This window comes from Cimex lectularius, unplaced genomic scaffold, assembly GCF_000648675.2.
Source record: "Cimex lectularius strain Harlan isolate CLEC.00 unplaced genomic scaffold, Clec_2.1 scaffold461, whole genome shotgun sequence".
Classification (NCBI taxonomy): Eukaryota; Metazoa; Arthropoda; class Insecta; order Hemiptera; family Cimicidae; genus Cimex; species Cimex lectularius.
This window is the reverse complement of record NW_019392982.1, coordinates 24122-39606: the sequence shown is the minus strand read 5'-3', so window position 1 is coordinate 39606 and position 15485 is coordinate 24122. Positions and strand designations below refer to the sequence as shown.

Here is a 15485-nt window from a genome sequence, read left to right as displayed (position 1 = left end):
ATTTTTTTATTTTATTTGTGCATATTTTACATTTTGTTACAACAGCAATATCTTGTACTGTATATGCAAAGGGTTAAATATCCCATGTTCATATAAATAAATAACAATCTAATACTATTTAACGAGATTTGTAAATGAAATGTATTTAAGATCTTTTAACATATTTTATCATTTCGGTCATTTTTCTTTTAAGACATTTATCTTCATGACGGCAATAACAAAATTTCTTAAATAGTAATTCGGCAAGTCACGACAGGCAGAGATGAACATATGACGGTAGTTAAGCCTTTAGCTATTATCGTTTTAAGATTCGTGAGTAAAGGCGATTAGGGTGAATACCAGGGTGAGTTCCAAGTATTAACGATGCCATTAAATTGTTTTTAAACAAAATATAGATATGCCGGGCGGATACCAACTGTCATGAGATGTCAACCCAAACTTTCCTTTTTTTATTAACCCTTAAAAACTGTTTGTTTTAAACTGATTTGTAACGAAAAGACGGGAAATGTAAAACTAGTCCATCGAGAACTCGATACGACTTTTCGGGGTATCTGCCATGGGTTGATTAGGGTGTCATTTGACAACTCCCTTGCATGTTAGCCAGAAATAGAAATCTATCGGGAACAAGGAACGATTCCTATCTGTTAGCCCAGAAATGGATAACGCCTTAAATAAGGTCGTATTGAATTTCTGCCGGTAGCAACGGGAGATGTTTTACGGTCGCGAGTCGTCGCGGACCCCTCGTGCCGGCGCGCCGCCCGGTGGCATCATTCCTGTTTTTTCATCGCTTCCAGTCTTCCACAAGCACGGAACAAGGCTGGTCAAAAATCTCAGAACACTCTGCTGTTTTAAGCAGACAGGATGGAAGGGATTAAAGAAGGCAGCATCCATTGCACAGCGGAAAAATTGACGTCGGAATTAAAAGAAATGTCCGTTTATAAAGGATATTATGAAGAAGTGCAGGTAAGTTTTCCAACACAATATTGGTTTTTTCTTCAAATTGTGTTCTATTGGAAAATTTGTAGATATTTATACAATTTTATGAAATATTGATCAAACATCGACTCATAAGACACATTTAAATTACAAACTAAATTTTACGTACTTGTTCATTCCATTTACCCATGTTGTGAAAATTTTAATGACACATGACTTGGAAACTCGTAAAATAATTCTTTCTTTTAATTAATTTTAAATTAATGTAATTTTAAAAAAATGGAAAAATTACCTCGATATCTTTTACTAAATATTAAATAGTTTTATTTAATTTATGAATAATATTTTTAATTAGAATAGATTTTTTGTTCATTTAGGAGAGAGCTAAACGTAATGTAATTTCTATAATGAAAATCAAGATGACTGCCCATAGTTGTACTTTTGTAAGACATTTATTTGGTTTTTTCGTATTATGGCTCCTACATTTTTCTTTGTTTTATGATTGATCTTCTTTGACATTTGTAAAAAACGGAACTGATACATACTGTAATATACACCATAAATGTACATCAATCGTGAATTCTTCTTGGGGTCAGGTGATGAACCAGTAGTTTGTTCATTGGTTTGTTTATCCTTGTTATTGGTTTTTTGTCTATCAGACAAGTTTCGACATACATCAAATGGCCAGATTACCCAATTTTGGAACCTGATAACCACCATTAATAAAAAAAAAAAAAAAATACGCCTGATCAATTAATTTATACATTAGAAAGACGATTTAAATCAAATATACATTTCTTTCTCTGTAATTCATCTCTCACTCACTCTCTCTCTCTCTCTTTCCCTCATCCTCCCCCTCTCACCCTCCCTCACTCCCTCTATCATGTTTCTCTCTCTTTCTCTTTCTATCTTTCTTTCTTACATTGTTTCTCTCACTTTCTCTATTTCTCGTACTCTCTCTTCTCTGTATATATCTATCTTTATCTCTTTATCTATCTAGAGAGACAATTACTTCTACTGTACAATTATCGTTTGCAAAAAAATTTTAAAAAGAGAATAAAAATGATTCAATACTATATGCTTCTTTATTTATTGTAAAAATTGGTATACTATTGACTGACTTATTAGTAATTTATATTGATGGTTTAAAAGTAGCTGACAAATCAAAAAAGGAATATTTTGTGAAGGGAACCAATAAAATAAATCGATGACCAGATGTTCTTAAATTTTGAATTTATAAAAAAAAGTGATCATTAAAAATTCCAGTTCATCCACTGAGATGTAAATCAGTTTCTGAAACATTTGAAGCACTTAAAATTTTACTCATAAATTCCTTCGAGAGAAAGGGAGGTCAAAACAAAAAACTTAAAATGTATTAACATCTAGACGTGTCTTCTATGCGGTTCGTTTATAAAATTCTCAATTAATGATATTTTTAACATAGTGTAAATTGACTGAAGGTAAATTATCTGTTATTAAATCTGAGTGAAATAAGGCCAAACGTTTTCCAGTTTATGGAGGTTGAACAGCTTTCTGACAACGATAGTATTTTCATTATCTTGCGTTCATTTGTTTAAAAACTGGTAAGCGGAATTTTGGTTAAATTATCTTTTATGAAACAAGCTTTTGCAACATACGTTTTATTATATTATTTTTTCAGAAAATAAAAACAAAACAAAAATACATATGAATTATATTTTATGCTCGTTCTCGATTCAGACTTCATTTCAAGTGTTTTCCAAATATTGAGTAGTCCGCATTATAATGACATATAAAATCATCAAAAACTCAAAATTCGTACAAATCTCAAATGTATTTCTTGGAAAGTCAGCGTGATGCGGGAAGGGGTACAAGACAGAAAAGACAACCGAGATTAAGCAGTCGAGCTACGGAAAAGAAAAACATGAAAGCTATCGACGCCCATGCTCACGGGGAGCCGAAACCTGCCAAAGGGCGTTGCTCAAAAACGGGGAAAAAGGTGAGTTAAAATAAATACATACATGCAGTTCTGAGAAACAGCCATACGTCGATTGCGAAAATGCTAAACTAACATCCAGAGGAATGTAAAAGAAATTACAACAAAACAAACGGCATACACTAATGGCCAGACAAAAAATAAGTTATAAACTTTTTGTAGTTTTGTCGTTAATGAACCAGGTCTCCTTAGTCTTCCCGACACGATACGCCATTTTTTCTTCCTCAGTAATGGGTTTCTGTTTTAATTTTCTTCTTTCATTTTCCTTTTTATGTGTTCAACTGACAGCGATGATTGCCAACAGGACAAGAAATAGTTTTTCATAAATGTATGGAAGAAAATTATTATGATGAAACCCTTCTGACATAAATTGTCCAAACTGTTGGTCCATACTCCATCACCCCCACAGACCTCAAGAAGAAATTTCACAATATAAACATTTGTAATACAAAGACACAACTTCCGATTTTTTCCCTCTCTCTGTGGTTTTACAGACTGTACAAAAACAACACATATACAGGTAAAACGCACGGACTCAAAAATACATATAGGATACAGTTTATGCTATTTCTTTATCTTTTAGAACAGTGTGCAGTAAAAAAGTACGTTTGACATATTTTTAATACTTTCTAGTCAGCTTTAAAGAAATTTCATTATTTCAAACAAACAGGTTTAAAGCTGATTAAGGAAATTTGACAGAATGGATCAATAGGTTTTGTTCTCATAAAACTGTTCTTAGTAAATGACCCCATCTTCACCATATTCTATACTTTCCGTACCTATTGTTATCGACTAGGTTTCATTTGTGACTACTATCATTAAACAGTAATTTAATTCACCTTATTGAATTGAACTAATATGCATTATTAAAATGGTGAAAATGTAATCCAAACTGTTTTCTACCAATGGTCTTAGTTGGCTTCAAGCTTATTGAGGATACAATTAGAAGAAAAAGGTTTGAAGGTTAAATTATAACATTTTATGTATTTTTATGTATTGGTGAATTATCAACTAACATAGATCAACTGAATGAGTAGAGTGAACACGCCTGTGGCTTTAGAAAGGCCATGACCTCCTATTCTTCAAATTTAAAATTGATTTGTCCCATGTACAATACACTGCCAGATGCTACCTTTAGAAATCATAAGGCCAGGGTTTGTATGGTCAACATCCTTTTTGACTCATCTGTGATCCATATCAGTTTTTGGGATGGCTGGAGTGTCGCAATTGGATAATGTTGTTGAATTTAAATATGTTATTCAGTGTTTTGTTTAATTTTTAGTTAATGCATACAAAAAGAGAGACATATTTAACAGGGACTAGAGCTCTGAAGCTCTATTTGTTAATTTAGATTTTCGTTAATATTTAAGAATGGGATTCTTTTACAGTTTCAACACTTTTCTGTATTTGGGGTTCCCATACCTGGATATTTATTAATTTTTTTCTCATCTTGTATTCTTTTTTAAATTGGTACAATATATGGACTCTGAAAAGCTTCTTAGAGTTAAGAACAAAGTTGGTTTCTTTGTATTTAAATAACTTCTAGTAAATAAGCTCTAAAAACCAAAAATCTAAAATCTCAATGAAATATGAAATAACCTTTCACCCTAAATTTCTTTTTCGTTGGTCAAAAGATATAAAGATCAAATTATTTTGTAGAGGCTTGTCTCTTCAAGCAAAGTCTCGCATAATGAGTTCCGAAAAAGCCTCATAGATGCTATGAAAGACACCGGTGTCGAAATTGAACTGAGGAACACCGTTTATCACTGGCTACGCTCCCACAAGTACCCACCTATAGTCAAAGAGCCGCTGCTTTACCTCCGAAAGGCGCAGGTACTTGAATTATCAAAAAATGCTCCAATGTGGACATAATAATTCCACCGTCCCAATCGAATGCAGGCCCAATGGGAAAAAAGGATCCACAAGTCTTTGAATTCAATGGCGGCTGAAATCAAGGTGAGTCTATCACAGATGAGGACTCCAGAGGACAGGCAAGAGATGCACGACAAATGGAATGAACTTAGCGTGTATGACATCGGTTAGGTATTAACACTTAGTATTTTACTTTTGTGTTATGAGCTGAAAGGATCTAAATTATAAAATTAATTTTTCAGATCTCAGCCAGTACCGTCCAGTGTATGCTCCTAAAGACTTCTTGGAGGTTCTCATGTGGCTTCGCAGCCCAAACTACAAACCGATAGAGTAAGTCAACCAATTGATAAATAGAGGGGTGGGGGAAAATTTTAAGAAAACTGACATTAAGTGACATTTTAGGGGTTTTGATTGTAATAATGTGTTTATATCCTAGTGGTCTGGTGAGTTGGGAGTTTATTCATTTGCCTTTCAAAGTCAAGAACCTCAAAGACCTCGTGAGTAAACAGTCGAAATAACTTCAGACTGAATTCTGAATACCGATGTTATTCCAGATGAAGCTGTATAGTGAAATTACAAGAGGAGAATCTTTGATGGGCATTGACCCCGATGGCAAAGCAACACAATATCAAAATATTATTGGTGAAAGGACAACATTAGGAGAAAAAGGTTGATTCTGTCTTAATTTTGATTTTAAATTATCATAACCATGAATTTTATATTTCAGTTATTTCCTGCAGCCATGCCCCTGTTACACAAGAATTTTTAAAACGGGGTGCACCACGTTCTCTGAGGGCAAAGCTGTGGGCCCAGGTCCTTGGAGCTGAAGTCACCCCAGTTGTAAGTTACTTCTGCAATGCTTCAACACAATCATTCATATTAATTTTTATTTTCAGCTTAGGAAATATTGGATGGGCCTTAAAGGGTTGGTTATGCAGTATGATTTAATGGTGGATAAACTGATTATAAAGGTAATAAAATCTCTACTTAATATCATACTAAATAGTTAATACATTATTTATGCAGGACGTTCAACTTACGGCTTCTAATGATCATCAGTACTTTGTCTTTGAAGATGTTTTATATCAGGTGAAATAAAAACTTACAATTGCTCTACCCTACATTATTGTCCCTATTGTCAAAATTTATACTTTTTGAGTAATTGAATAGTTGTATAATTACATCTTTCTTCTGCTTAGGTTATGTTATGTTTTTCAAGAGATTCTGCTGTAATTGAAGTTTTCAATCACAGTTCTGCAAGTCCTTTACACGGTGTGTTAAGAGGAAAAGCGTCCAATGTTGAAAACACTGTCATTTACCCACCAAGTGGAGTTATACCATTCCATGGATTCACCATGTATGGTATGTATTTTAATACTTTGTGTTAACTTTTTCCATTACTGTTTAAATTTAATTGTAGCAACTCCATTCTGTTATTTATACGATGACCCGGCGGAGTTGTACTTTGTGTTCAGAGCTTTCTACTTAAGGTACTGGTTCCGGCTGCACGAGGTATCATCCCACCCACAAGGCATCCTGTCTCTGTGCCTACTATATGAACGTCTGTTGTACAAGCATGAGCAACAGCTCTGGCTACATTTCAAACGCCATCAAGTCCAGCCGTAATTAATCTCATATCATAAATGACAAAAAACACAAACTTATTGACTGTTATGTTCAGGGTGAGGCTCACTTTTAAATGGATTATGAGAGCTTTCAGTGGACACCTCCCACCTGAACAGGTCCTTTACCTCTGGGATATGATTCTCGGTTATGATTCAATGGAAATCCTCCCACTACTCGCTGTCAACATCCTTAGTCTTAGAAAAGATAATTTGCTATCTGTCAACACCATGCAAAACTTTGAGGTAACTTCATTAAATTTACTTTTTTCCTTGATTCTATTGAATATTTATTGCAGTCAGTTTTGGCCGATTTGTCGTCGATCCACGTAATGCCCATTATTCAGATGTGCCTGCTTAATTATGAGAAAGAGCTGAACAACTCAGGATTACTACAGGCAAACAACTCAAAGTTTCCATACGGCTACCCTGGATTCACAAACCAAATGGAGTCATCATGGCTGACTTCAACTATAGCCAACTCTTCAACAGCAACATGGATGAATGAGCAGCAAAATGAAAGCGAGAAAAGCAAAATCAACCTCGAAAACCTTGGGAGTGCCTCTTCCACATCGAGCAGCTCCTCAACACACTTGTCAAAAAACGACCCCAGTCCCATAACAATAACGGGCACTACATCGACCGTTGTAACCACAATGACTGTAACAAAGAGCTGACAGAAGAACACATGGAAAAGGAAAGCTAAATAGGATTGTCTCTTTATTGGGTGTGAAAAATGTGATAATTTGTCTTTTAAATCGAAAAATTCAATTATCAAATATTTTGTTTTTATTTATATTTTTATTAATTTATTACAATTTTATATATCAAAAATGCCTTATAATAATTGTTATATTAAAAAATATATACACTTAAAAAGCAATAAAATAAAACAAAACAACATTCAATAACACAAATTTACAAATACACCCAAACCTGTCTTTTATCTTAGGCTATCAAACCCATCTAGACTTTTTTCTCGTCTAGAAAATAAGACTCAAAATATAAAATATCTGAACATTGTAGTGCATTTTTCAAATGATTAATTGTAATAATTAAACAACTTTTCACTCTATAGAGCCACACTACATTCAGTTAAGCTAGTAAATTCTACTCAATAATACCTGAAGTGAAAACTAATCGTACTTTAGCATGAATTTGCATTATTTTAAATTACACACTTAGGGTCATCAGTGGCCACAACGGTTTAGGCATTGACACAGCACTCATTACTGTAAGGTAAAGGTCGAGGACTCAAATGCAACGGCCATGCATTCATACTCCCCCATACAAACAGGCTTTTTTCAAAATTACCGTCACCCCAAGGGTTCATATATCCTTGTTGGAATATCCTCATTAAAAAAAAAATTACACGCTTAGATCCTTGGCCTTCAGTATTTTTGTTTTATTTGAAGGATTATCTGATAGGATTATTATTTTCAATCAATTATTTTAGGCGATATTTCATTGTACATGCTGACCATTAGCAGCAGGATATAAGAATATGAAAATGTGACATTGCGTCTACAAACTAAATCTTTCTTCCTTATAAAATAATAATAATATATTTAAATATTTTTTCTAATATTTAGTTAAATATTATATTTTATCAGTAGTAGAAATAATAAACATAGTCCATGCAACAACTTAAAAATATGAAAGGAAACGTTTACAGGAAAATTTTACATGCAATAGATAATTACAACACTATTCAACTACATGAATAGCAAAACCACACACACAATATAAACAAATATGCAGTGCTATAAAGGTGGTAAAACAAAGTTGGAGTCACATTAAAATTAATGACCAGCAAATTAATATATTTAAAGTAATTAAATTTTAATAACCTATGGATATGGAGATATTAATTAAAGAATGGCATGTTATACTAATGTTATTTTTCTAAACTAAATATTGTCAGAGAACATAATTGTTTAAGTTGCTGTAAAATTGCTGAGCCTGTTTTGGCGTGCAGCAGTGAAAAGTGGATTTTCTTGTTGCCCAGGAGACAGCACTAATTTGTAGACCAGGCAGGTCACCGTCTTGCTTGTGAACTTGGTCAAAGGGCTTACTTTAGACGAATCCATGACTGTCCCTTAGCAAGAGGTTTTACTGTACTTTTGTTTTGTGTGTATCATCTTAATGAGATTAACAAATAACTGCAAGATCCACCAGCGAAATTGGATCCTTGTGGTGTGGTTGTGCAACGTACTATGTAAAAGGTCTCTAAACTTGCCCAAAATTTGGACTTCAAATTTCTAATTCCTGGATATAAAAACATTATTTTTGTAAATCTTAATATATTATTGAATGGCTTTTGAACATTAAAAGATAAATCATTTAATTTAAAGGTTATTTGTTTTCATACTAATTTTGATTACGCTAATCAAGAGGGAAAAAAAGTTTCTGCACAATTAGGCAAACACTTTTGTTTTTCAATGTCCACTATCTACATCTTGATTCTTTGTTTATTTTGTGTAATATTATCTTAATGGCAATCAAGTTTTGCTTATTTAGAATGATAATAGCCTTCAATATAGAAATATCTCAGACTACTCTGGAAGTAATGTTAGAATGTATAAGGAAGGAAAATCATTTTATGAAAATAAAAAATGCACTTAATAAGCGACCCTCATCAATTCATTACATCATCTTCCTGCATAAGGAGCCCGACAATGCAGAAAACAGATCATGTTTAGGTTGGCCAGAAAAATTAAACACCAACCAAAAGTGTGTGCCATTCTCAAAGAAGTGACCACCAACTGATTAAATATTATAATTAATTATAATATTTCAGTTATGCCCCAAACATAATACCATTAAAAATCAAGTCATGAATGGTCACAATCCCAGAAAGATACCCTATAAGCAAGAAGACCAGGGAAAAGTGCCTACAGTTTGCTAAAGAGCCTTTAAATAAGCCTGATGCATTTTGAAAGACTGTTATTTTCACCGATAAGAGCGAATTAATGTCTCAGGATCCGATGGAAGAAAGAAAGTGTGGTGTAAGCCAGGGGACCACTTGAAATTAAAGAATAACCTACCAACAGCTAAACATGGAACTCTTTTGATTTTCATATTGTCAATATACTTTTTTTTCTTTGTGTAGAAGATCGTGTCTTTTCTGTAGATTGACTTTTCTCCATTTTCTTATAGTGTAGAAATGATTGAGGTGAGGTGAGTATGTCGATTCACTTATTGGAAAATACAGGTGTAACAGACTTCCGTTTCTAGCAAGATAACAATCCCAGAACGGCTACTTCGGAAAACTCAAGAATGGCTACTACAAAATGTGTCTAGCTCATGACACCACTACAATCACACAATTTAAATTCTATGAGCACGTGTGAGATCATACTGTAAGGCAGCTTAAAAAAGTAAGAATAAAAACAAAAACCATCTAAAAGAAGAGAATGCACAGTAGTGGACTAATTACATCCCTGTACATGACAAAAAACTAGTTCTATAAATGCAAAATCATTTATTAACGATAATAAAAAGTATGTGTTGACCACAGATTACTGAGATAAAATGTAGATAAGTGTCAGTAAATAAATAAATGAACAATAAGTGTTCAGAGACTTTTTTGCTTGAAGCGAACAACTCTATATATGTACATATATGTATATTTGTATTGATTACTATTAAATATTATCTGACTTTTGTTGTTGAATAAAGTTTATAATTGCAAGACATTGTGTTTTCAATAAATTTAGCCCATTATTATTTACACTTAAAAGGTGTGCTTCTATTTCTTTGATGAAGCTTTGGTACTTTTTTCTAAGCGTATCAGACAGTCAGAAGTGTGAACGGCATGTGAATTCTCTATTAGTGACAAAGAGTTTTATGTTTTTTAATAAGTTAGAAGCTGTAGTTTTAAATAGACAAATAAATGAATAATAAGTTTTTATTGCAATTGTCCAGCAGGGATAACGAAAGTCTGATAATTATCACAGTCAAACCGTGGGATTGATGCTGCCCCAGTAGTTTATATGGGAACGCCAACCCTGGAGCAAGTAGTTTTTTTTAATGTAAAATGTCTTACCTGGCTTTCTTGCTAGCCAAAGCCCCAAAGCTGTTTTCACGCTTTTGGCTCGTTTCGCCGGTTGTTATAAAACTTAAAAAAAAAGTAAAACAGGATATTACAAGAAACGTCCGCTTCGACCAAAGAACGAAAAGCGCGGTTTTTCGGTACTTCCAGGGCGACCGAAAAGGCGGGAAGACCGCGCCATCCGGCTACCTTATCACGAAAGATAACACGTTGTACAACTCATTTATTTATTTATTATTATTTTATATTATATTTTAAGATTGTCAAAAAGGAAAATATTTATTAAGTAAAGTGTAGAAAATAAACTGCCAGGAAAGACGTATCAAGCTCGCGCTGCTAGATGAATTAACCAAAGGTTGTCAGAAAATCTTCATTGTGCAGTTCAACTATCAAAACACAAAGTTGTACGATGTGGATTTTTAGAAATTGAGTGGAAGAATATTGTTTAAAATTGAAAACAAAAATCTCAAAAGTTATATCAAAAGTACAAACTGTAGATGTAACCAACGTGAAGGTTCCCATGATATTCGTCATTTCGTCATTCGTCGTTCGTACTTCACACTGTGAAGAATTGGAATAGTGCTCGTGCGTTTGTTGGACTGTTGTCAGTTCGTACGACGATAGTGAAAAGTAGATGTGTTTAAAAACCAACACAAATGAGCCCTGTAAAGCCGAAAACAAGTGACATTTCTCGCGAGTTCCGACGGCCCCGGAAATACGTGAATTGCCCCGAAGTGCGGGCGTCAACACGTGGGGCCGGCAGTGTATTTTCGAGGATGATTAACGATTCTCATTTACCCATCGGCCTCATCGTTGCCGTGAAGTGACCCTCATCATTGTGGATAAGAAAAATTCTCATTCTCTCCGTCCGTCTACTTTCTGGCGCAGGTCTCTTCCAGATAGCTCGGCGTGAGTGTTCCATTCAATACACGATATCCGCTCGCTCGGCTGACGCCAGGTTTTTAACATATTTTTTTATATATTAGCTATTAAGAATTTTACCACTGGAATAGTTAGTGGGAAATCGCACTTTCATCATTATCCCAGTTGTCCATTGCCAAGGACGAACTGATTCCCCAACTCTGATATTTTATTAAAACTAGTGATTTTACAAATTTTATAAATTTAGAATAAATAATAAAAAAATTTCATTTTGGCAGAACAAAAGCCACAATGTCCCTTTTGTAACATTTCAAAATGGCCAACCGTTTCCGATATAATTTTAACGTAAATTAAAGCAGATCAATTATCATTTGATTATGGATGCACGAGTTTTACATTTGGTCGATTTAAAAAAAAAAAAACTTGTAAGGCAACAACCAAAATAAAATTCAAGCGAATCGAGTCTTAAAAATAAAAGTTCACATATTTAGATAGGTAATTTTGATGTATAAAATTAATTTTTCCACAATTCGTCAGCCATTTTTAACTGTTCCAACCAATATCTGAACCAAATATTTTTTTATTTCATTTATTTGATATTTATGACTACAAGTGATGTATTGAGTAAATATGTACGTAGTGAATCCAATCGGAGGTGCATTAAAAAACGTCCAAAAAGATGGTGGGTTACAAATATTTCACGGCTGGGATCAGCACGGGAAAAATCTTTTGGACGTTGAGATTAAATGATGGCGCAGGCCGCAGGGTTCAGAAATTTTTTGAGGATGTCCACGATTTCGAAACCTTTTTAATGAAAGTTGGCGGGAAAATTTCCATGAAAGATACCAACTTTCGGGAATCTTTCTCTCCGGCCAACAGATTAGCTGCCACTCTCCGGTTCCTAGCGAGTGGAGACTCATATACAAGCATGTACACCTTCAGGATTTCAAAACAAACGGAACTGTCCTTTTAAAGTGTGTATTTTTTCAATTTCGGCGCCGGAAACACTGAATTTTTGGGCTTAACCGCTCAATGTTTGGCTTTTCAATTATCGATTTCTGTATTCCGTGAATGATACATCCCACAAACACCGATGGGAATGCATGGTCCACAACATAGCTTTATACAAGACACTGTCACTTTCATTAAAACGTCAACTAAACAAATGAAGCAAGAGCGCTGTTCCGATTCACGTCCGCGCTGGCAAATGTTGCGCAACATTTAGTCAAAGAATCCCACATCGGATGGGATTCAAAAGAGTCCGAAAATGCTAGCACGTAACATACCAGATTCATCGCAACTATGCGTCGGGGCAGCCAGGACTCGTGCTAGACGAAGCCGAGACTCTCCGGAGATTCAAAGTGACGATTCAAAGAACCCCAGTGCGTACTTACCTTTAAGCTCGAAGCTCCTGTGAGAGAAAAGGTAGTCTTAAGAAAGCGGATGCAGGTGTTAGCTGAGCGTTTCCATTTTGACGGTCTTCTTCATTTGTTGATTCCATCTCGTGTGAAGGTAGAATAATTTTCTTACGACGTCGGCGGAGAAAAGCCATCGTGGGGATAGCTAGCTAACATTATGCCGATATATATTATAACATAAAGTACATGTTTGAAAACCTTGAGGGAAAGTAAAGTGTAAAAGTTCAAACGGTTGCATTTTTATATTTGCAACATGTAAATTTTCAAAAGACATATTGATTTTTGCTTGGTCAAACAAAACTTTGGTTTCTTTAAACATTGGTATTGTCTTTTCATTTAACAATCTTTCAATTCATAAAAACAGACTTACTATTAACAAGATTTTCGTTTGTTAATATTTTTTTAGACAATCATTATGAATNTCGTAGTCATATCCGAAATTTTCTTAGGCCGGTTTTGGTGTTTCCCTCTCTTGTCTATCGGTGCATCGCCTGTTAGAACGAGGTTTTGACGCAGATGTTGAAGTCTTCCTGATGTTATGCCATGTATTGCTAAAAAGGCTTTTTGGCACACAACTACGTCCTGCAATTCAGAGTCAACAAATGAACGGACTCTATAGGAAAAAGACGCGTTTTTGGCTAATAATCTATTTGGTCCGGCAGAGCGGCGTCGTGCTATTGGTAGAACTGAAATTAGTCCACAGAGGTGTTCTGATTGTTTATTATAATCTCCAAGGTCGTTAAATTGGCGGATTATTCTGATACGCTCTTCTAGTGTAATTATATTAAAGCACTGGTTCATACATTGACACGCGGGGCCAGTCTCGTGGGTCGATGATTTCAATTTTTTCATCACATCCGTCATCCTTCCAGTTTTTTCCCTCTTTTTTGATTTCCTACTCTTCAGATTTTCCTCTTCGTCGTCACTGACACTGTAAGCACTCATTATTTTGGCAAAAGCAATAATACACTTCTTCTAATCAACAAAGGAATCAACCAACACTGAAAGAAATCAAAACTAAGGCTGATGCAATATTGTGCTAATGGAGGGGTGAATTCCACAGGAAGTGGAGTTAAATCGTTTTTCCCTACAACTTGCGGAGTTGGACTGTTTTTCCCCAGACCACCGACACTTTTTCTTTAAAAATAAAGGCCTTTAGCGGGTTTTTTTCCAAAACAGCGTATTTCATTCGATTCGTCTCTTCTAAATCTACTAGATAGCGTTAAAATCTAAAATTCGAAAAAAATGGAGTTATACTGTTTTTCCCCTGACCCCTTCAATTGTTGAAGTATAAAGTTGCTAATTTCTATACACGTAGCAGTGAATAAATCATCCTTCGTTTTTCATGTCGCTCAATTGTGACAACCAACCTCAGAAATGTCGGGTCGAGACTGGGGTAGAAGCAGAACTACACAGACAGGGAAAAAAATTAACTTCTGTATTAAAAAGTTAACAGGAAAGAAGGGCTTGCGGGAAACCGACTCTCCACTTGATGGTGTTTTATAAATAAATATAAGCCTTTAGTTCCAGCAGGTTTATTTACATGGGAAGCTTTTCAATTATTTTATAATCATCTTCAGCCTTTAACATCATAAAACAATATCATTTTCTTTCCCCTTTTTAATTCAGTTTTAAGTACAACTCACCCCTTAACTCACAGCCTTGTTATTTATATTTTTTCATATAACACTACTTATAAATTAATAATATGTTAACATTGACGTCCCTTTCTCTAACCTAACTCGTGGTTCCCATTATGCCTCCTAACGTCACGTTAGTGTCCTCCAGTGAGTGGTGAATCCACTAAATCCAACTGGTCGTTCACTGTTTCCACTTCTTCGTTATAATTTGATAAGTTTATTTCTAGGTCTTCCAATGTCTTCTACCAAACTTTTCTTTATGGAGGAGTTTAACGTTTTCTTTGGTAAAGGTGTGGCCCCTTTGTAAGGTGTGTCTCGCTATCTTGCCTTCTTTGTATTTTTCCACCTTTCTTTGTAGTCTTTGCAATTCTTTTTTCTTTTAGTTATTCAGATATCGTGAGATGCGGTCGGGTGTCCATGCTTTGGATTGTGGTGTTAGTACTTTCTGAAGTCTCGTTTGAGATACTGATCCACCTACTCCAATGGAGGATATTTGTGTGGATAGGTTTTTGAAAGTCGACAATCCTGCTAAGAAATCCGACATCCCGGACACGAATTGTAAATTGAATCCCGTGTTTGGTATTGTCTCTGGGAAATGAGTAGCGGTAATCCGAAGATTGAAAGCGAAATTCTTCGCTTCGTTTCGTCTGTATCCCAATGAGCTATAGCCTGGTAAATTTTCATTTACCACTAGGTTGGCTGTGGATAGTCTGGATGCGTATGAACCGGGTTGGGCGTCAGATAATGCGTTGCAGATAGCATCTGCTGCTACGCCTAGGCATGGTACCTCCTCGTACAAGTTATGATTGAGGTTGTCGATCGGTACGCCTTCAGCCGCTGGAGGGTAGAATCCTCTTATGTGTGGGAAGAGGCGGAAATGACGGCCTGAGATGAGTTTGCAGACCGGTGAGAATTTCTCCCATGCTTTTCAGTAAGCCAGATAGTGGCTGGGGGAGAGTGAAGGACTTGCCTTGAACTTGGTTGGCCAAGTTGATTTCGTCTTGAGTGAGTGGCTGTTGCTGTTTTAGCTTCAAATCAACGATTCTCAGCCACAGCATAGTCGTATTATAATAGTGCAAGTACTCT

The 15485-nt window shown here is 35.1% G+C and overlaps 1 protein-coding gene across 1 annotated transcript; it reads left to right on the top strand.

Annotated features, from left to right (window-relative positions):
* The first annotated feature begins 2152 nt into the window (after positions 1–2152).
* On the top strand, positions 2153–7188 carry LOC106670586 (TBC1 domain family member 19). The gene is made up of 15 exons (XM_014401069.2): positions 2153–2338; positions 2448–2519; positions 2597–2914; positions 4571–4744; positions 4811–4949; positions 5026–5113; positions 5220–5280; positions 5338–5452; positions 5511–5623; positions 5680–5754; positions 5810–5872; positions 5983–6145; positions 6204–6405; positions 6465–6651; positions 6705–7188. Exons 3-15 carry the CDS (start codon positions 2747–2749, stop codon positions 7080–7082), a joined length of 1926 nt encoding a protein of 641 aa, XP_014256555.1. The 5' UTR covers positions 2153–2338; positions 2448–2519; positions 2597–2746; the 3' UTR covers positions 7083–7188.
* Positions 7189–15485: the final 8297 nt, after the last annotated feature.

Excerpts from the sequence above, each read along its gene's own strand:
- LOC106670586 (XM_014401069.2), top strand. The coding sequence starts at position 2,747 with ATGTATTTCTTGGAAAGTCAGCGTGATGCGGGAAGGGGTACAAGACAG. Across the intron at positions 6,146-6,203 it reads CCATGGATTCACCATGTATG|CAACTCCATTCTGTTATTTA; the intron begins GTATGTATTTTA and ends ATTTAATTGTAG. Across the intron at positions 6,652-6,704 it reads ACACCATGCAAAACTTTGAG|TCAGTTTTGGCCGATTTGTC; the intron begins GTAACTTCATTA and ends TATTTATTGCAG.